The sequence below is a fragment of the Adiantum capillus-veneris genome, chromosome 6 (assembly GCF_014529385.1).
Source record: "Adiantum capillus-veneris isolate H3 chromosome 6, ASM1452938v2, whole genome shotgun sequence".
NCBI classification, from domain to species: domain Eukaryota; kingdom Viridiplantae; phylum Streptophyta; class Polypodiopsida; order Polypodiales; family Pteridaceae; genus Adiantum; species Adiantum capillus-veneris.
In genome coordinates, this window is record NC_140936.1 from 100,545,026 (window position 1) to 100,568,606 (window position 23,581).

The 23,581-nt window shown below is 39.9% G+C and overlaps 1 protein-coding gene across 1 annotated transcript; it reads right to left on the reverse strand.

The window, feature by feature from the left end:
- Window positions 1-3,317: 3,317 nt before the first annotated feature.
- LOC147455970 (cysteine proteinase COT44-like) lies at window positions 3,318-4,900 on the reverse strand. Its single transcript, XM_086513786.1, has 4 exons — window positions 4,198-4,900; window positions 3,861-4,096; window positions 3,642-3,773; window positions 3,318-3,554 (listed from the first exon to the last, which is right to left on the reverse strand). Exons 1-4 carry the CDS (start codon window positions 4,898-4,900, stop codon window positions 3,318-3,320), a joined length of 1,308 nt encoding a protein of 435 aa, XP_086369912.1.
- Window positions 4,901-23,581: the final 18,681 nt, after the last annotated feature.

Consider the following 23,581-nt stretch of genomic DNA (forward strand, 5'->3'; position numbering starts at 1 on the left):
TAACATCATGGTATCACCGAGAATAACCATAGAATCAATGAAATATTATCATGGCATCACCAGGAATAATCATGGTATCAACGAAAATCACCATGACCAAAGTACTAACAAAACATCATCATGGTACCATCAAAATCACTATGGTATCAACGAGAGATTATCAATAAAACGATGTAAACTATATCTCTAGAAGAATAATTATACGAGAATCACTATGGTATCAACGAGAGATTATTAATAAAACGATGTAAATTATATCTGTAGAAGAATAATTATACGAGAATCAATAATTTGGACGATCATCAACGGCTCGAGTGAATCGGAACGATATGTAACTGACTTCTGCAGCAACAGAGTTACGTCACTAACAAATATATGGTTGATGAAGAGAAAATATAATTGAGAAGTTTTTAATTATGAGAAAAATCAAAAGCAAAAAGTAAAATTTGTTTTTCAAACATATTCGCAGAATGAGAACGATAACCCAAAATCGCTACAGAATTTAGAGAAAGTTTCTTCTGTAAAGTTGTACACCACATCGATTCCAATGGCTCAAGCGAATAGTATCTGCAAAATCATTTTCAATTAGCAGAAAAATCAAAACACAAAAAACGAAAGTTGCTTTTCAGGCAAGTACGTAGTCCGCAAACGATAACTCAAAATCAGTGCAGAATTTGAAAAAACTTTCTTCTGCAAAGCTATAGACAACATCGATTTTAGTGCCTCCGCGATCTGTTCCTGCAAAATCATTCTCAATTAGGAGAAAAATCAAAAACAAAAAACGAAAGTTGATTTTCAGACATGTACGCAGTCCGCCAACGATAACTCAAAATGGGTGCAAAATTTAGAAAAATTTTCTTCTGCAAAGTTTTAGACCACATTGATTCCAGTGTTTCGAGCGGATAGTTTCTGGAAAATCGTCTTCAATGAAGAGAAAAATTAAAAACAAAAAGTAGTACGCAAATAATAACTCAAAATCGGTGCAGAATTTGAAAAAACTTTGTTCTGCAAAGTTGTAGACCACATCGATTTTGCTGCCTCTTTGGCATAGTTTCTGCAAAAACGTTTTTAATCAGGAAAAAAATCAAAAATAAAAAGCCAAATTGCTTTTGAGACATGTACGCAGTCCGCGAACGATAACTCAAATCGATGCAGAATTTGAAAAAACTTTCTTCTGCAAAGTTGTAGACCACATTGATTTCGGTGCTTTGCGAGGGTAGTTTCTACAAAATCGTTTTTAATCTAAGAAAATATCAAAAACAGAAAACGAAATTGCTTTTCAGGCATGTACGCAGTCTGTGAACGATAACTCAAAATCGGTGCAGAATTTGAAAAAACTTTCTTGTGCAAAGTTGTAGACAACATCGTTTCCGATGCCTCTCATGAGTAGTTTTTGCAAAATCGTTTTCAATCAGTAGAAAAATCGAAAACAAAAATATCCTGCTCTGATATCATGTTGAGAGAGAGAGAGAGAGAGAGAGAGAGAGAGAGAGAGAGAGAGAGAGCAGAATAGAAACCCAAAGTGTGTAGAGTACACACATGAGATGATGTATATATAGAGGGGACCTGGGTGCCATATATAGAGAAGCCATATATTGAGTAGCTTCACATATAAGCTCAACATGATATTTTTGATACACAATACTAATCATGGTTTCGATAAGTATGGTTTGCAGATTCTTATCTTTGCAATTGAGGAAAATTGTTTTCTAGCGGAGAGGTATGTCATGAAATTAATATTTTGGTATTTACTGCAACTAACAAGTGGAAAAGGCTTAACCGACTTAGGCCTGTGCGCATGGATAAATATTTTATGTGCATTTTATTATTCAAGTGCTCTTTTATGAGCTTTTACTATTTATGACCGACTGGCCAGTTTGTACTCACTTTGACCGTTCAAGAAATCTATAAAGTAAATACGTGCAAGAGAAAAATGGTCACTCTTGTACAAGAGGAGATTGCACCCAATGCTCGTGTCTTACTTCTCTCCTCTCTTCCCTTCTCTCTCGTCGTGCCGATGTAGCACTTCGCTCTAGGAGGTGTACGTGCACGTGCTCTGTGTGTGTGTGTGCGTGTGTGTGTGTGTGTGCTCGCATGCAGTTTCGATCATGTGCTATGCAATTTGTCAGGTATGCAAATTTGTCGTTTTATGTTTTGTATTGTGTTATTTTGAGTATTTTGCAGGGCCACTGCATTCTCCGTTTGTAGCATCTTGAGGGTTTCATACAGCAATCTACAATCATCCCCTGTTCTACCCATCCTTTTAGGTCATACTATTCTCTTGGTGAGATGTATGGTGCCTTTGGGTGTGTTTAACCACCTAGTATGGGAGCACACTTGATGGTTGTACCAGTCTTTCTTCTAATATAAGTGGCTACCCATAGTGATTTGAAGGAACTATTCTTGGGTTCATTCTCCTTGTAACAAATATGTTACAATAGTATATGGATTTTTTAATAACCTTTGTAAAGCATGTGATCTATAGCATACTAGATCAATGTAAAATAAAATACTATACTCCTAAGATTCTCTCTCTCTCTCTCTCTCTCTCTCTCTCCTCCCCTTTTTTGTCTAAGGCCTATACCTCTCCGTCAGAACTCCTAAACCACCTTCCTAGCTCCTACATTCTCTCATGTTGAGCTTCAAGCAGATAAAGCATCCGCTTCCAACATGCACGGACTTGGGTACTCCTAGGTGCTTCACCTTTCAACTCAGCTCGCACCCTCAGCCACTCCTCGCCCCTGCATGCCGTTTACTTTCTCCTATGCGGCGCAGAGAGTGAAAGAGAGAGCCATATGCAAACAAATATTTGACTCAAATCCAAAAGTTTCACGAAAAGTACCTTACCTAAAGAATCTCAAAAAGATTCTATTTAAATATCAATTTTCAAAAATCGTGGGTATATAGTACATTATTTTCTATAGGGAGGGTAAGAACCACCTTCAACTTGCCGCTCTTTCCTTCATACAATTAGTTTCAAGTATTGAGAGAGAGAGAGAGAGAGAGAGAGAGAATAGTAATTACATGTTTAGCTTACTAAAAAATGATGAACTTTAAGCACATATTCAGAAAAAAGATAAATGGGTATATACAACGATATGGCCTTCATGTGTGTGAGCCCACTCTATGTTACATGTTTAGCTTACTCAAAAATGATTAACTTTCAGGCCATCTATAAAAGAAAGATAAATGGGTGTATACAATGTAATGATATGGCCCTCATGCATGTGATCAATGTGATCAGCCCACTCTATGTTGCACACAATAGCTTATGGTAGCAAATAAATAGTGATTTCATCTCTTTAGTTAAGAATGAACTAGTTAAATTGGGAACGGTCCGAGTGGACGACGGGGAAGGAGGGTTCCATGTTGATGCCACAGAGTCCGTCCGGGTCGGTAGAGCCGCCGCGCTGCATGCGCACGTATCCATCCTCGCCCCATCCGCTGCCCCACGAATTGCGTACCACCCAGTACTCCCCTTGCGTGTCCTTCCCGTAGCCCACCACAACGACGCCATGGTTTAGGCTCTTGCCGCAGCTTCCAGTGAAAACACCCTGCACGCAGCAATGGGTGCAAGTTTTCTCAGATCGCGTTGTAGGATTACATATACGAGGTACGACAGAGCAGAAAATCACACATACGCTTTGGTACAGTTGGAAGTCACGGCTGCTGGCGTCGATCGCCACGCTGACAGGCTGATTCGCCACGGCCTTGAGCAGAGCCTGCTCGTCGGACTCCGGCACATCCTGGTAATCGTCGATGGTCGAAACGTGCTTCTTCATCAGAAACAGTAATTAGCACAGTAAGCGGCATGCGAGACTAAGCAAACCTAGAGCTCCCGAGTAGTATAATCATTTCACCTTGCGCCTGTTGCAGCGGCCGCTGCGAGCGGTATAAGGGTAGTCAGCTTCCGTGTCCAGGCCGCCATTGTTGATGATGAAAGTGTAGGCATAATCCATCAGGCCGCCATTACAACCTTGGTTGTAGGCACGGTCGCAGTCCACAAGCTCCTGCTCCGACAGCGATAGGAGCTCCCCTGTGGCGATCTGGTGGGCGGCCTCGACGGTGGCCACGGTGGCGAAGGCCCAGCAGCTACCTGCATATACGTACAAGAGTGAAAATTAGACTTTCGTCTAGTTTCTCGGATATAGGGTTTATACTAGACTGCTGTGGCTCACCATGCACTCCAGTACATACCGCAGGAGCCTTGGTCCTTGACGGGGTTCACCACTGCGCCTCGCTCTCGCCAGTCCACCGACTGCGGGATATTGTCGGTGGCATTTTCGTACAAGAAGGGGCGTGGTCGCGAGCTGGGAAGCTGGATGTGGCCATTCAGTCCGACGTTGGTGCGGTGGGCGCGCCGGCGCACATGATCTACGTAGCCGCCGTCCTGCAGATAGGCCTGGCGGAACTCGTCGAAGGAGAGGTGGGCAAAGCTGTTGAGGCCCAGCTCATACGAGGCTCCCTCTTCTCGCAGCTGTTTGTTGCGTGCTTCGATGTAATGCAAGTTCTGAGCGAAGGCCTCCAGCCGCTCGGCCAGCTCGCTGGCGCTGCGCCACACTTTGTTGTGCTTTGCCATCCACTCGCTGAAGGCGCGGAGGACAGGCACTGACTTCGAGCTGGCCGATAAAGGCTCACCATTAATATGAAGCTTGAGCCCAAGTGCAGGCTTCTCCTCACTTGTACTGGTGACCGGCACATCCTTGTCTTCTCGCAGAAGCGCCATCTCCAGAATCCCCTCTACCTGCTGCTCAAGCAAAGCTCCCACTTTAGCCTCCACATTATCATTATGGATGTCGAATCGAACCCTCGACGTCTGGCCTGCAGCTGCTCCTTGAAGATGATTACTCCATGCGACCGTCAGCAATAGCATTGACACCACTCTGTAGTTGATCGTCATCCTGGTCTAATTCAGCAATGGCTTTATGATCTCACGTACAGATTCTTAGGCTGTGATCACGCTCCATAATTACCCGCTCAACCTCGAGTCGGCCTAGCTGGATGTAAGAGAAGCCAATTTGTCTGTATAAAATTTTCCGACACAATTATGTAGCACTTAAACTTATCACGTGAAAAATATGGCTTCTATAATGTCCATGATTCTCGATATGAAAGTAAAAAAAGTGAGTCACTGGTTGTCGCTAAGAAATGATTCTGATTTTAATAAAAAAAAATCTTTGAAAAGTTGCGTTGTAAGCTATATGGAGCTAGTAGGTGCCACAAACCTTAAGAAAGAATAATTGTATGATATTGAATCCAAAAGCCCATAAAATTAGCTACCCTTAGATTGTTGAGAGGAAACTAAAAAAATTGTCTAATAATATAAGAATCTTTAGTTATTTACTATGGTCTTTTATTACGTTTTGTAGAGAGAAAGTTCAAACTCACTTAGAGAAGGAAGAGAAAGAAAGGTCAGGGAATTATTTATTATTTAAATTATGTTCGCGATTATTTTCGCTATTATTATCGTGTTTATTTTCGTTAATTATCATTTTGTGATTGATGAGGTTTAAGTTTTAGGTTCCGGTTAGGTTTAGTTTATGCTAATGTTAAGTTAGAGTATATATAGGTTATATGTTAAGTTATAAGTTACGTTATATGTTAAATTATGTTAGGTTAGATTAGTTTATAAGACGTTAATTATGTTAGGTTAGGTTTAAATTATTAATTTATAAGTTAAGCTATAGATTATAGGATAGGTTAGTTAGATTATAGGTCAGGTGTAAGCAACAAGTTAAAGTTATAGGTTGTACATAAAAAAGTTAGGCTAGGTTGTATGTTAAGTTAACTCATGTTTAGGTTATAGATGGACGTTGTGTTCGGATAGTTAGAACTTATGTAGTTTTATATTAATTTAAACACTTATCGATAAAACATCCAAACACGGTCATCTACGAGTCCCTAAATCATAACTCTCTAACCCTATTAGCAGACTAAAATGGTCAAGCGTTACACTAATTGGATTTGGAGCGACCAAATCAAAAGTTATCAAACCTAAGCGGATTTACATAGCTTATCCTAACGCTCCAAATATAGTAATATATTAGAAGCCAAAACAAAAGTCGCTAATCTAAAGCCGATAACCCTTAGCAGCTATCCCTAAGCAGACTAAATGGCTTAACAATACCCTAATATGTTTTAGAGTGCTTTACCTTAGCAACTTTACATACTGTGTCCTAACCATCCGAACGCGGTGCGCCATCTATTAACGGCCAAACGAGAATCCATAGAACCCTAAGCGGCTAGTCCTAAGCAGATTGAAATGGAAAAATGCTACACTAATCGAGTTTGGAGCGGCCAAACCTAGGAAACTTTACATAGCGCACTTTAACACTCCAAAATACGGCCATCTATTAGCGGCTAAACCAACACTAGTCCTAAGACGCTAACCCTAGGTGGCTAGCCCTAAGCGGATTGAAATGGCTAATTGCTACCTAATCCAACTTGGCAACCTAACCTAATCAGCTTTACACACCATACCATAAGTTATAACTGTCCGAACACAACGTCCATCTATTAGTGGCCAAACGAAGATGACTTGTGTACTTTTAAAAATGCAAACGATTTGGTTAGGTTAGGTTATAGGTTAGGTTTAGGTTATAGGTTAGGTTATATTATAGGTTAGGTTAGAGCTACCGACAAATAGTAGAAAAAGTGCAAACGGACTTCGAAGATGATTCGTGTACTTCAAAAAACGCAAATGGACTTCGGTTAGGTTAGCTTATACGCTAGATTTAGGTTATAGGTTATGTTATGTTAGGTTAGGTTTAGGTTATAGGTTAGGTGAGATTATAGGTTAGGTTAGAGCTAGTGGCAAATGAATAGTAGAAAAAATACAAACGGGCTTCGAAGATGACTCGTGTATTTATAAAAATTCAAATGGACTTCGGTTAGGTTAGGTTTAAGTTATAGGTTCAGTTACATTAGGTTAAGTTAGGTTTAGGTTATAAGTTATATTAGATTATAAGTTAGAGCTAGCGGCAAATAGTACAAAAAATATAAACGGACTTCAAGAATGACTCATGTACTTCAAAAAGCGCAAAAGGACTTTGGTTAGGTTTTGTTATAGGTGAAGTTATAGGTTAGGTTTAATTTGGTTATAGGTAAGGTTATAGTTTAGGTTAGGTGCACACAAACTTCAAAAACACTAATATATAGTCATTGACCCTATGGTCCTAATCTCCGTGTATCTCTAGACCGAGGTGTACGGGGATCGGACATGGCTAGAGAATGTGAAACTGTTAGAGCTTGAGCTAGCAGCAAATAGGTTAAAAAATGCAATCGGACTTCCAAAGTGCACACTGTTGGAGCTATATATGGCTCACTCTACTGAACTTGGTCTTACCTATATATTTGTATCTTGTCCTCAATATGAATCAGTCTTTGGGAGCGTATATGGTGTGTCTCTTGTCTCGTCTCTCTCTGTTTCTCTCTACATCTCAACATGGTATCAGAGCGGTAACGATCACGCGCCGATTCAATTCATGGTGACACAACAGTATGTGTATGCGATTTGCATGTAAGATTCAAAACTGCTACAAATTTTATTTTTGAGCGTTGATTCCTGTTAACTGTGGTTGTTTTGTGTTAAGAAGAATATGATTAGTGTTTTATGTGGCGTTTATTTCTAATCAATCTAATCGTTGATTACGTTTTCTTGTTGATGACACCCTGAACTTCAACTCAATTTTTCTTGCTGTTCTGCTCAAAATTTGGAGAAACAAGAAAAGTGCTATGGAGTGTAGTGTAATGGCACTTTTCATCTAGAACTTGTTCGTCTCCTCGAGCTCTTCGATTTGAGTTCTAGGTTTGCGTCGATCGGAGTTCGCAGCAGAAAGTTATGTTGGTTTTACTGCAATTGAGCTTGACGCAGCTTTCTTCGTCCTACTTCTTCGTGAAGCGTCTGCGATCGTTTTTCTTATTTTGACGTTAACCTTTTCGAGAAGATTTAGCTTTTTTCTATTCGTATTGTGGCCGTCAATCTTGCGTCTCATGCCACTCTATTTTGAGGACTCATTTATTATTAACATCTCCTTTACCCTGCCTTTTTTGGGTGACGTCTCTTACATCTTTGGACGTTCCTTGAGCATCCTTCTTACGTTTATCGTTGACAGAACGCAGTACTCATATCTCTCTCATTCTCAATTGCGTCCTTCACCATATATGGTGTACAGATTCTGCGATCTTATCTTAGATGTCTTCTCGCAGCAAGATATGGCTATGAATATTCTCGTCAACGGCTTTCCTTCTGGCCAGCGTTCTGTTCCTCCTTTCCAAGGTCAAGGATTTCCAGGCTGGAAAGCAAAGATGTTGTTAATTCTAGAAGGCGATGAACTCTCCGATGTTGTTCTTGGAAATCGTGTTTGTCCGCCTCAGCCTGTTGATACGGATAATGATAACGTGCTTATCACTGAAGGACCTATATTTGAAGATTGGAATGTTGCCTATACGGATTGGCAACGACGTGATAAAGTAGCTCGTCACTATATTCTTTCTGGTCTTACTGATTTCCTTTTGCTTGATATGTATGAACTGCCTACTTCCCACGATGTATGGAAGTACCTTATTGCAAACTTTCAAAAGAAATATGTGACAGAAATACTTTATTTGAGAGGGTTGCTTAACAAGTTACAATATGAAGTTAGTACTGCCATGACGGGACATATTGAATCTTTCAAATCTATTATTAATCAACTTGCTGCTGCCGGTGATCCTGTTCCACAAAAGCAACTGATTACACTTCTCCTTGATACGGTGAAGGACTCTTCTTATGATAACATTGTTACTATTCTCTCTAATAAAGATGGTCTTGATTTCGACCAAGCTTGCATGTCTTTAATTGAATACTCTCAACGTCAAGAACGTCGGAATGTTGGTCACGATACAGCTATGATTTCACAAGAGGAGACTGAGTCACAACAGATGGAACGTGCTTTTTATGCTCGAAGGCGTCCATTTCAACGAGGAAACCGCAGAGGTGGCCATCGCGGTAATATTTTCTCTCGTCTCAAATTTCCTAATAAGCAATGTTCTTACTGCAACAGAAATGGCCATACTGAAGATGATTGTTGGGCACGTTAATATGATGAAGAACACAATATTACCACAAAACAGCCACGTTTATCTAGAGAATCTTCTTCTTCTTGTTGTGAATATTGTGGACGATCTGATCATCCCACTCATATGTGCTATAAGCATCGATTCGACACAGATCAGAATAGAGCATATGCTATTGAACATCGAAACAACATTGTACCAGAAACAAGTTGCGTCCTATGTTCAGTTGCTCCAGACAGAATACTTCATGTACGTGATGGATCACTTTTTATTGTCGATTCTGGTGCTACAAGAAATATGACATATCAGTCTAAGTGGCTCCATAACTATCATCCACTGCCAGTTCAACGTGTTGTTTATCTTGTTGATGATACTACTTGTCAAGTAAAGGGTATTGGAGACTTATATCTTGGTACCTTATCTTCTTCCACTCGAATTTTGCGAGGAGTATTACATGTACCAGATCTTCAACGTAATTTTCTTTCAGTTGCTAGACTTGTTGATCTTGGTCTGTTTGTTGGATTTGATCATACCAAATGCCGAATTGAGAAAGATGGACAGACTATAGCCACTACTCCTCGAAACGGTAATTTGTTTGAACTCTCTCTCAACGATGCTACAGCAAATATTGTCACTGCTCCAGGTGATCATGATTGCAAAGTATGGCATCACCGTTTTGTTCATGCTGATTTCTCAAAACTCCTTGATCTTCAACGTCCTGATCTTGTTCATGGCATGGATCTTACAGCCCATCCCCATATGGGAATTTGTGAATTTTGTGCTCTTGGGAAACACAATCGTAAACCCTTTCCTCTTTCAAATACAACTCCTTCTCATGAAATATTGGATCTTGTTCATACTGATATATGTGGACCTGTACCTTCTTCGAGATCACAATATAGCTACTTCATTACTTTCATTGATGATTTCTCAAGGTATACGACTGTATTTCTACTTAGACAAAAATCTGAAGCCTTATCTGTTTTCAAACAATTCCACAAGGCTGCGGAACTTCAAATTGGTCGTCGCCTTAAGAAGCTTAGTAGTGACAATGGAGGCGAATATGTTTCTCGAGAGTTTGTGAGTTACTGTGCTGACAGTGGAATTCATCATGAACACACTATTCCATATTTGTCTCAACAGAACGGTGTTGTTAAACGAAAGAATCGAATTATTCTCAATGCTGTAAGATGTATGCTGATTCATTCTGGCTTATCTCGTGTTTTCTGGGCTGAAGCTACTTTGACAGCAGCATTTATTCAGAATCGTCTTCCTACTATTGCACCCTCTGGTAAGATACCCATCACAGCATGGACAAGTGACATTCCTTCTGTATCTCATTTTCGAACCTTTGGATGTATTGCTTATATTCATGTTCCCAGAGAAACACGAACAAAGCTTGATGCTCCTGGTCTTAAAGTTATTTTTATTGAATATTCTGACACTTCCAAAGGCTACAAATTCTATGACCCTTCCTCCAAGAAAGTAATTGTGAATCGTGATGCTACTTTTAACAAACAGCTTATGGGAGGCTCACGGTCCTTGGATGATTCTGATGATACTAAATCATTGCTTCAGGCTTTTCCATTTCTTTCAGAAGATGAAACTCTTCCTATAGAGCAACTTTCCTCTTCACAACCATCCATTCCAAATGTTGTCAATGATGATATTGATATTTTTGTTGATCTACCTATTGATTTTGAACACGGCTCATGTCATGTTTATGATGACGATATTGCTGATAATGCTTTTTCTACTTCTGAAGATCCCGTTACTTATGATGAAGCTATCTCTTCACCACAAAAGGATCAATGGCAAGAGGCTATGGAAGCAGAGTACGATTCTCTTATCTCTAAAGGCACATGGATACTAACTAAATTACCTCCTGGTCGTACAGCTATTAAATGTAAGTGGGTGTATAAGACAAAAGTAAAAGTAGATGGATCTTTTGACAAGTTCAAGGTGCGTTTAGTTGCAAAAGGTTACTCCCAAGTATCTGGTGTTGATTATCAAGAGACTTTTTCACCATTTGTTCGCATTACAAGTGTTCGAGTTTTATTGGCATTTGCTGTTCAATTTGATTTAGAAGCTCATCAAATGGATGTGCGAACTTCTTTTCTTAATGGTGACTTGGAAGAGAAAATTTATATGGAACAACCAGAAGGGTTTGTTATTCCAGGTAAAGAATACCTTGTTGCTCAACTCCATAAGGCACTATATGGTCTCAAACAAGCTTCGCGAGCCTGGTATACAAAATTTGATCTTTTTCTCACCTCTAAAGGATTCATCTCTTGCTCGTCACACCCCAACTTATACATAAAACGCCAAGGTAGCAGTTTTGTGATTCTTGCTCTTTATGTGGATGATACCATCCTTGTTTCCAATGATTTGGGATTTCTTCAGCAAGTGAAAAATTTATTGTCTTCTGCATTCGATATGGTGGATCTTGGAGAGATTCACTCTTGTCTTGGTATTCAAATCCAACGGAACCGTACAAAAGGTATTTTATTCCTTCGACAGTCAAAGTTTATTGCAAATACTATTCAAAAATTTGGTATGGAATCTGCACATTCAGCCAACACACCTTCTCTTGTGAGCTCTACGAAGAATACTTCTGACAATGGCGGTCAACTTGTCACAAATAAACCTTATGCTAACTTGATTGGATGTCTTCAGTTTGTTGGCATGAACACTCGTCCTGATATTGTGTTTGCTGCTAATTATCTTGGAAAACATCTTGCATGTCATTCTCTTAAGCATTGGTCTAATGCAAAGCATGTATTGAAATACTTGAAAGGCACTACAGATTTTGGTTTAGTCTATCGAAGACAACTCACATCGGATTCTATGCAATCTCTTTCTCTTTTGGGTTACACAGATGCAGACTGGGCAAGCTCACATTTATCTATGCGATCTACTAGTGGAAATTGCTTCTTTATAAATGGTTGTCTTGTTCCTTGGACCAGCAAGAAACAACGTTGTGTTGCAGTTTCTATGACTGAGTCAGAATATGTTGCGGCATCACTTGCAGCTCGTGAGTTGATTTGGCTTCGACAAATGCTGGTTGATATTGGTCACTCTCCTCTTTTTAGCACACCCTTGCGGTGTGACAACCAAAGTGCTATTAGTCTTGCAAAAGACTATGTTCAACATAATAAGTCAAAGCACATTGCAGTCCATTATCATTATGTCAGGTATGAAGTACGCAAAGGAACCATTATGGTTGAACATTGTCCAAGTGACCAGATGATTGCAGACATTTTGACCAAAGGCCTCAATGAGTCACGTTTCATCCTCTTACACTCAGAGCTTGGAGTTGCTTCGGCCTCACTCTTTCTAGATTAGCTTCTTTGCTATTGTAATAGCTTTGTACATATGACATTGTAATCTTTTAGGTACCATGCACTATGCACACTCCACATTTGCACCTTTTGATATCTAAGTCACTTGAATATTTGTACATAGATGCACAATTCACTTTCACATCATCACCGCTGGCTCATATTTCACATTGTATAGGGGCTTGGGTTTTTCCCTTGAACTCCCCAAGGGTTTTTTTATCCAAAGCTAGAGACCTTTGTTTGAGTGGGGGTGTTGGAGCTATATATGACTCACTCTACTGAACTTGGTCTTACCTATATATTTGTATCTTGTCCTCAATATGAATCAGTCTTTGGGAGCGTATATGCTGTGTCTCTTGTCTCATCTCTCTCTCTTTCTCTCTACATCTCAACACACACAGACTGCAAGAATCTTAATATATAGTCATTGACCAATAAAGACGAGATTATTATCTTGTGGTCCTAATATCCGTGCACCTCTAGACCGAAATGTGCGGGGATCGGCCTGGCTAGAGAATGTGAGGTTGTTAGAGCTAGCAACAAATAGTTGAAAAAACCCAATCAGACTTCAAGAACCTTAACATATAGTCATTGACCAATAAAAACGAGATTATTACCCTATGGTCCTAATCTCCGTGCACCTCTAGACCGACGTGTGCGGATATCGGGCCTGGCTAGAGAATGTAAGGTTGTCATGTACTTAGTAGTGTGTAGTTATAACAACTAGAGTGTTTTAATTATTGTTGCATCATTGGTAGATAAAGTACGGACGATAGGATGGCGTGTCCTTGTGTGCATTGTAAGCATCAGATCTTTCAAAAATAAAAAATCTGCGACCAATACATATGCAATCGCGATCTCTTTCGGATTGAGCAACTACAAGAGGTGCGTTATCAATCTCATGGTCTAGAGAGTGAAGGTCAACTCTGCAAGTAGATATTGCTCATGTTTTAATTATGGTTATAAAATCTTTATGCCGTTATGCCATGATCAAGCTTTTGATTTTGTGGTTATGGTATTCTTACAATTTTGCTAATTGCCATTCACTCTCTCTTTAGTGTCAGCTTGTAGGTGGAGTGTGGTTGCTTCTGCACTCTTCCTTTGGGCAGAGAGGGCAGTTTTCTTTTTTTGCAATACATGCAACATCAGGTCCCAGCCCTCTCTACCAAAAAAAAAATTGTAGGTTTGGTCGTCGGTACAGAGTACGGTACAGGCATTGGTATAAAATTTTGAGGCTACGTCGGAATATCCTTTACAAATACCGGTGCTTATTTCTAAGTTGATTCTGACACTTATTTCTAAGTTGATTCCGATGCAAAGTATACCGACGTCTTTTCCGAGGCCTATTTCAGCGCTTTTTAGTTTTAAAACTAACTTTATCTCATCGGTATCTACGTCGATTTCTACGCGACATGTTGTAGTAGTGTCTTTTTTTGGTAATTCCTTTAGCATTGGGAACCCTACCGCTAGGTTTATGTCCGTAATAAGAGCAAAAACAAGTCATGATTGAGTTGGTGGGGGTGGTTAGACCAGGTAATAGTGAAAATAATTAGCAATGCTTGAAGTAAAACCTAGGGTTAGTGTAGTCTCATGTACAAAAAGTGAGATTCACCTCTAAATTTGATATTTAAAGGCGAGAAGCCCTAGATAATTTAAAGAAAACTTAGTGTAAAAACATTTAAATTAAGCCAATTGTCTCACAATTTCTCTATATTTGATTTAAAATTGTGCCTCGTTCTATGTCCAAAAATAGTATGTTGAGGACAATCTTTAGCTGTGGTATAACAAATTTCATCTTGACTTTTCATGCCCAACTATGGTCTCCATGTTGTATGGTGTTGAGGCCAACCATGTTGGTGGTTACACTGACAGGGCTAGAAAAACACATTTTTGCTAACCAGTGAAAATAAGTGCAAGCTTGAAATTCTTGCGGTTTCTAGGTCAAGATTTAAAGATTTATATGAAGGTGGAGAGAAAGCGGCAAATATTTGATGAGATAGACGGTGTTGGAGGTGGGCTTGAACATCACCGAGTGCGCATCATAGCTAGTATAAAAAGGGGCGGGGGTGTGAAGAGAGAGAGAGAGAGAGAGAGAGAGAGAGAGAGAGAGAGAGAGAGAGAGAGAAAATTTTATATTAACCATCTTCAAAAGGACATGAGACCAAAATAATACAATCCTTAATGTGGATCTAAACCAATTCTTGGGTACAAAATAAAATAAAATTAAGTAAATTGAAAGACTGAAACTAAAAGTCTAAAATTGTCAAATTAGACCATCATCATCATCGTCACCGCTCGACATTGTCGGAGAAATTATTGCACTGCTTGTTGAAGAAATTCATGAATGTTTGCCGTTGTAAGTAGCAGTACTGGGAGGGGAAAGAGAGAGAACGAAATGAAATGCAATGCTATATCACTCGTCTACAAAAAGCCTATGAGGCCAAAGTGATACAATCCTTAATGATTGAGTTCAATGCTTAGGTAATAAAAGAAAACAAAGTAAGGTAAAAGACTAAAACAAAAAGTCTAAAAATGTCAGACTAAAATCATCAACGTTGTCGTCAATTCTCATAGATGCCCAACATTGGGCATTTTTCTGAGAAAGTATTGTAGTTGTCGTGGAAGAGCTTCCTCAATGTCTACTGCTGTAAGGAGTCATCGTGGGAGGGGGAAGAGAGCTAGCTAAATGAAATAAAATGCTATATTAACCGTCTGCAAAAGGCCTCTGGGATCAAACTCATATAATCCTTATGTATCTAATAGAATGTCTGGGTACAAAATAAAATGAAGTACCATAAGGGTTTACTTAATCCACACGGCACTACTATTTCCCCACCTCATTTGAAGGGCATCTTCATGATTTTTACCTAGAGAACATTTTGGTCTCATACCTGCAAGGAATGTACTTAAGCCCATTGAGCGCATCGGAATTTGTACTTACAAATGTACTTAGTAATTCATTGTTTATACAATAAATTAATATTGTCTACCTTTCCATGTGTTTTGAATACTCAGAGAGAGAGAGAGAGAGAGAGAGAGAGAGAGAGAGAGAGAGAGAGAGAGAGAGAGAGAGCCTTGAGAAAACTCTTGATATTAAAATTAAACTAGTAAAAAAAGTAGCATTTTGCAGAAGCCATTCAGGCTAGATTACATGCACACAATTTGAATATGGCCAGAAAGAATCTTCACACAGAAAATGCTTCTCCCTTCTTTGCATTACTCTTCATCCACCCAGCAAGAAATAAAAGTTTAAGGAGTCAATGTCGGCAGTCTCCTCCACTATGTCATGTCAGTTGCAAAAGATTGCATTGCTGCCTTATTGTAATTATCGTCATAAGATTTAGGTCTTTTTCCACCACTTCCACGTCTATGACAACATTGTTTGCCAAACTTGTTGCTTCTTGATCCAAAGGCACATAGCAACCTTCAACAATGTGAGAACGCTTGTACCAAAAGCATATTATTAATGTGTGTGTCGCAAGCATATACTTGACAATGAAAGTGTCAAGAGCAATCTCACAACATATGCCATCTGTTTCTTGCACGTACCACCCTCGATCAAGAATCTTATCACACAAGAGGGAATCAAAAGATTTGCAAAACAACATAGTTTTAGCAACATGTACATTGCAGGTATGAAAGAACTCAACAAAGAGACCAACATGTCAGAAATTTATAAGTTTCACCAATTTAGTGGGTATAGAGTTTCAGAGAGACCTCTGAACATCCCTATAGAGCCTGCTCTTCAATGCCTCACTCATTGTTGTGTAGGGAATGGGCCAATCCACGGAGTTCCAATTGGTTGGAAGTGAAACCTTCACTAACTCCTCTCCGATTCCTTTGATTGAGTTGGTAGAAATGGTCATGGAAGAAAATACCCTCGTTTGCAAGGCTTTTGCTAGTTTTGCCCGCATATTGCAAGACCCCAATATGAGCATGGGTCACAGAGATGAGACATATAATGCACTCCAATGTCTCCCATTCCTTATATGAGGAAGGATACGCATCTGTGAATGTAAAAGAATAGAAATAAATACAAACATCTCTATAACCTATTTAAATATCTGTAATAAGAGAAGAAAAAAACAGATTCACATTTGAAATGTAAGATAACATTTATAGAGGAGTGCTAAATAATTAACTCATAGCTGCATCATGGATTATGCCCCATGGAGACATCACCGCCATTTGCAATCACATCTGAGTGAGTGAAAACATGTTGAACAAAGACCTCTTTCACAGTCTTCTTACCAACCTCGACTTTGAAATTAAGAACTCTTGCTTTCCATGTAGAACGAATTTGTTGCTTTCGAGGTTTTTCTCCTTCTTCGCTGCATAAGAACCCAAGAACCTTTTCTTATCCTCTACTCTTGCCACCTATATCTGTAGTGAGAGAGTTTGAGATTAAGATAGTGCTTATGCTACTACATGGTCTTCTTGGAACATTAATGGTGAGGTTAGTTGGGGACAGTGTAGAGCAACCTCTAGAACTTCTTGGGTGAGAAGAAGACAATACCATAGCTATAATGGAGGGAGAATGAGTTTTGAAAAACTTTCATAAAGGTAGTGGATAGCAACTTGACGGCTACTAGCAGTGGGCCAAACTTTGTTAGACGAGGAAGTTACCTTACGAAAATGGGACAAATCTCAATATTTTAAAATACTTTCTTTCATTTTTGTGATATTTTCCATGCATTTCTACGTTACGTAAGGTTGCTGCTCATTGGTTGCGCCTTCTTTTCTCTCTCTTCAATAAGGCCCTCCAAATGACCTCCAAAATTTCCTAATGTTTTACAAACATGTCTTGAACGCACGTGATATGGTAGTTTTACACATAGTGAACCCTCCGAGGGTGCAATCTTGATTCCACAAAAACTAATTATAGCTTTTGAAACACCATGACCATGGCTTCGAGATACCATGACCATGGCTATTCCCCAAAGAAAAAACTCCATTTTGCTCCACAGGCGCAACCCTCTATGCAAGAGGCTCCCAAGATATTTTTCACCGCTTGTTGAACCCTTCTCTTTGTCCAGAAGCCACTAACTTGCTTCTCAACTGCTATCATCCTTTTCCACTTTCCCCTGCGAGGAAGCACCTTGGCGAACCATTCCAACTATTTCACTTCCCAGCCACTACGCGACGTTCCACCACCTGGTGCAACTTCGATGACTTTCCTCGTGTGACTTTGACCACCGGTTGCACGGGCCCCTTCTTCTTCTTCTTCCAAATCCTCTTCTTCCTCGCCTAGTCCAAAGAAAAGAAACCCTTCTTTTTGAAGACACTACTCTCACCTTTTTTTTTTCCTTTTCTCATCTTTATTTCCAAATTTGCAATAAAAGACTCCCCAACAGTAGCGCTTGGCGCCACTACCTCTTTTGAGTCTTCTTTTTAGTTTTTACCCAATTCCTTCTTTTTTTCCTTGTAGCCTTGAAGGTTACCTTTTTACTTTTGAACTTACAATTAAGGACTTTAACTTCCAAACCTCCATCTCGTATGCCGTTGGTGCTCAAAACCACCCACATTATCAAGTCTCCATTCGGCCCCGCCATATCAAATTTCATCTTGCTGAAAATATATCCTAAGAACCTCACAACATTTCAGCCCTCTCACATACTCGAACGAAAATCCATAATGCTGGAAAATACCCGATTAGCCTTTGTCACGGTCGTCTATGAGCTTGGCTTGGACGTACCCCAATGACCGCAACTTTGATGAGTGGGCCGTAAACTCTGGTTGATTTTGCCATATTGATTTCTTTCCCAAAACCTTGGTGATTTCAAAAAGAGCCCCTGTCAAATATTCCCTAGGCCATGACTTGTCCCTCTGAGCACTAAACTGAAATCCAAAAAGACTGGCTGCTTCCCAGCTCAAGCACTTCATGCCCTATCCATTCATATCACCTCAAGCCCTGTTCGACGGGGATTTGCAAAGCATTTTAAATTTGAACTTCAATATCTCTCACCACGGGGCTCCGTTTGACAAGTCGTCTAAACCAACTTGCACATCATCTTAAGGACCATATTCTAGAGTACCAACTTAGCATCTTGGGCATATTTACCTATCACCCCAACTGGACCATCTTCGGACCTTTTTGGCCTAAAAACCATATCACGTATACATCTCCGCTGCCACTTGCCTCCCCAGGGCCTTCATACTTGATTTATAGCCCTTTGCCATGTGCCTGCTAGCACCCTTTGCACTGCATAGCACACTTCCCAGCATGGACCAACTTTGGTTGCACCACCGCTGTACAAAGCAAAGTGCTTTGCAACATTTCATGCAAAGCAAGGCTCCGCTTATGTGCAAATTTATTATTGATTGACTTTAGATCAATGATAATGGCACACAACTTTAGCACTATGTGGATATAAGCTCACAGTTGATGCAACACTACACTTTGATGTATCCATGCCAATGTAATCGTGCAAGGCACATACACTAGGGGCTCACAGGGTTGAGGCTGTCATTGAAGACAAGGGCTTATTATTTTATTTTTTAATATGTATGCATGGCGTACTAGTATGATGAATGTATGACACTCCATCATTGTATACATTTCACTATATCACTAACTACTCTGTCAAAGGACAAGGTACATGACCGATATCTTTAATTTTTTTAATGTTTATTCACAAGCAAAGTGCCGTACTTAAGTCACCCTGATACAATCATGCTCACATACAAGGTAGGTGGGTTCAAATGCGACTTATGGTATCTCTCTCTATGAGAGCGTTGTACACGCACACTGTCGTATGCTTGTAGGATAGGTTATGATTTAGACCATGTTTGCACAGAAGCATTTTTATAGGGCATACAACATATTAGAATCAGGGGTTTTCCTCAGCCCAACATTCTCTCTCTCTCTCTCTCTCTCTCTCTCTCTCTCTCTCTCTCTCTCTCTCTCTCTCTCCAACTTCTATGCAGGAAGGGTGAAAATAGGCATGATTTTATTAAAATCTTCCTATGTCAATATGGCAATAGGAAGGGATAAGAGACAAAAGCAAGGGCTAAGATCCATCTATTCACATCTATTTTGGAATGTAAGAGCCATCTGTTTGTAATTCATCAATGATTGCTTTCAAGATTGAACAATTCTATTCCATTGAGTACCCATTGATTTTAATGGACAAGCAAGCATCTAGCCATTACTAATTTTTTGGGTGTTATAAAAGCACTACACACTTTGAGTATGAAGATCAAGTTGAGCTTTTGAACGTCTTAAACTCATAAGGGCTTATCTCTACCAAGGTGTATAGATGAAGCCAACAATTCAAACAACACGACTATTCACAAAAACCCAAGATTATGGATTTTTGGGTCCGAAAAAGATCTAGTTGTGAATACAATTCCAACTTTAGTGGATCTTCTATTTCATCTATAGCACTAAACGTGTCTTTATGAGTACAATTTTGGGGAAAGACCAGCTCGTGATTACTAACTCACTTGTTAAGTGTTGATGGTCAATTCTTGGAACCATCACACTTGTGCTTTCAAGGAAAAAATTCCACCAACTGCCAAGGGGTAGTGGACAATTTTAAGATTCCAAAGTCATAAGGAAAAATGCAAGGGGGGTCACAGATACAGGTCAAGGGCTAGCTGCTAGTTGAGCAGTTTTCCTGCAAAGTTTAGCCAAGGGGTTTGACAATGACAATTTTAACCAAGGGGTTTGGATTGCAACAGAAACACCCAAGGTTACATGTGCAATACTACTTGCATTTCACTAATTTTCATTAGTGTTCCTAGGTCTTTGCAGGCGGGAAATTTGGGCAGGTGCCTTTCACTACGAATAAGTGAACAATATGTTCAACCTCCAGGTACGCATCTGATTTGGTTTGTTTCTATGTTTTTCTTTCTTTCACAAGTGGGATGCATAAACTTCTATGTTTTCATCCATTTTTACTCTTCAGCAAGATGACAAGGTCATGTAAGAGCCAAGAAATTTGGGCTATAGTGTCCAAAATAAGTTTGTGCATTACGCAATTATTCAACCACTTGTAGGGTCTGATTTGGCACACGTTGTCACATGGGATATAGCATGGTCTAGGAACTCAAGGAGTTCGATTTAGCCAGTGTGGAGCAAGATTCTTGAGGGTCTCTCTCACGCACATTGCATCGTGTTTGCAGTTACCTCCACACACTAGTACATCTTGTACTTGAAGGATGTTCCTTTTTTGAATAGACATACTTAGTTGAGACATGTTCCACATGTGGAGAGTATGAGTCTCTCGGACCGACACGGGTGCCACTACTTCAATTATGTGTTGTAGCAATGTCCCTAGGTTCTGGTCAAATCGGTTTTCTAGACCATTTTCAACACATCATATCAGGAACAATTTCAGTGGCCAAAAATTGTGGGATATGCAAAATGACTTGTTAAGGTTACAAGTGTGGCTAAACAACATTAACAGATGGTTGTTTATGCATATAGCAAGGATATGAGTTGTTAATGAAAAGGTTTTATTGCTTGTACCTAGAAGTGATTAATGTTTCACCTTCTATTATGGTTCAAACGTTTCAACAAGTCTTGCAAATGATTGCAGTAGAGAGTATTTAGTTTCTTTTTAGAACTATTTACACTCCTCTTTAATGTATGATAGGAGCATCACATTTTCCATAAGTATTGCAGGTTCAGATTTGTTTTACTAAATGCATGCACACTAGGTGTTATGGGCCCTAGTTCTACCAAAGACTAATTAGGAATGGCATGCATATTCATCATATTCATTGCTTATGAAGCATTTTTCATTCGATGTACAGTTTCTCTATGAGATTAATTTTGGATCTACCAATCACCAATAGAGGTCATGGGTCAGTTTGGGTGCTTGTGGATCTTTTCAAGTTAATCAAGATGGTTATGCATGCCATGGTTGATTCCAAAGAACTATCTATCTCTCTCTTTCTCTCCCTCTTTCCTTCTCTCCCTCTCTCTCTTTCTCTCCCTGTTTCCCTCTCTCCCTCTATCTATCTCTCCCTCTCTGTCTTTCGCTTTCTCCCTCTCTCTCTCTCTCTCTCTCTCTCTCTCTCTCTCTCTCTCTCTCTCTCTCGCCCTCTTTCCTCTCTCTCTTTCTCTTTATCTCCTCTATCTCTCTCTCTCTCTATCTTTCTCTCTCTCTTTCCCCCCTCATTCTCTCTCTCTCTCTCTCTCTCTCTCTCTCTCTCTCTCTCTCTCTCTCTCTCTCTCTCTCTCTCTCTCTCTCTCTCTCTCTCTCTCTCTCATGCAATTCGCATGCACCAAATGTACCACAAAAAAGAACCTCGGTATGACTGGATCGAGAATTCCAAGGCATGATCTTGATAAGTATTAACTTTGGAGAATGCCAACTAAAATTTTGTGAGCTATACCCCCATTCATCTGACCACATACTGATTGACCATTTTGCACCACTCAGCTACAAGTTTACAATGCCAGAAAACATGTCTGACTGACTCATCCTTCTTGCATACATTGCATTTCCCATCAGTGAACCCCTTCCTAGACAAGTTAAGAGCAGTAGGGAGCACTCCAGTATAGACTCTCCACAAAAAAAAACTTGAATTTAAAGTGGTTGGGGATAGACCAATTGTCAGATAGCACTTTGTCCCACCATTTGACTTGCATGTGCAGAGACCACTGTTTATTACATCGTTCAAAAATACATGACTTTGGTAGATGGGGGTTCCACCAACTGGTTGCATATCTAGGCAATAGCCAGTCTCTGTGTTTGTCTTGTACATTTGGCTGGCCCATCACTTCCAAGCTGTATACATGTGCTCCAAGTTGATGCCATAACCCTCTCTGATAGTTGCCAAGCACTGTCCCTTTTTTGAAAAGGGATAGGGCCGACCTCCTCATCAGTTATGCAGGTGCCGTTTCCAAAACAAACTTTCAGCACCTAGTGATTTATCGGTGTATCTAATCCTACCTTTCCCCGATAAATTAAAGCAGGTCTTTTCCAACATCGCACAAGCATATTTGAAACATCAAAACCTGTTTTTATATAAACAACGGTAAACAGTTTGTCCTAGCTAGACATATGCCAAATTCCATGAAAGTAAACCACTATAGAGTTGATCAATTTCCACAAATAGAGAGACCAATCAGTATCATTATGTAGCAAATTTTTTATCAAGCATTCCCTTCTAGCCAGAAAATGAGCCCTAGCCTCATATTTAAAGGCCCTTGGCCTAAAAAGCAATTACAATGAAAAGCCTTAAAACTCAAAAGCATCTGGTCCAAAAGCAAAGCCAAAAAGCTGCCAACGTAATTTCTGGAAATCTGTACAGCCTGCCATGTCATCAACCACCACAAAACGTGAAAATCCGTACAGCCTACCACGTCATCATCCCAACACAATTCTTGGAAATCTTCCACGTCATCGATAGAGTTTTACATATTTTCGTGAGCATAATGCAAGAGAGGTCAAGCAAGACAGTGAACATTTTAATGGTGCCCATTAGGGTTTTCACCATGTATTGCTCACTCATTCTGTCACCTGCCTTCAAGCCTGGCAGCTTTGGGTAGTTGAGCCACGTGGGGTGGCTTTCCTTCAGCAGTTCTTGTTCTTTCCAGGTCCGCATCCTTGGTAGAGGGAAAAAGCTAAGGTTGTCTCTGATTATTTTAGGCGCCTCTACCAGATGTACTAAATACTATGGGTATTTAGTTAGCCATGCCTTCCTCCATTTTGACTGCGATATTTTCTTCGTATAGTGGCACTATCGGCTCCTCTTTGATCCTCTTGTTTACTGTAGCAGCTTCATACTTGAGAAGAGGATATGGGAGAGAGGGTTGTAGCCATTCATGTCGAACGACATTGGCATCTAATTTCTAAATGGTCATAGACTTCAATATCCTCTGCTCCCACTGCATTGCTTCTTTGGCGGTGTCTTTTATGGCCGCTTCTATTGCCTTTTGTAGATTGTCTTCTTCTTCTTTTGTCATATCCCGGGGCTCTTGGGATGGTCCCACAAGGATGTCCTCTTGCATTGTTGTGTCCACTGGATCTGACACATTGTCTATATCAATTCCTTCCATAGCTGCTCGCCCTGTGCTCAAGTGTGGCTCTTCAGTCTGTTGTTGGCCTTTTACCTCATCAATCTGATTTTGATATGCTTTCTTTTCCCCCATGGTCACTAAAAGGTCATTCAATTCAGCATTGGCTTTCTCAGCCTCTTCTAGCTTCCTCTTGGTGTCTTCATTTTCA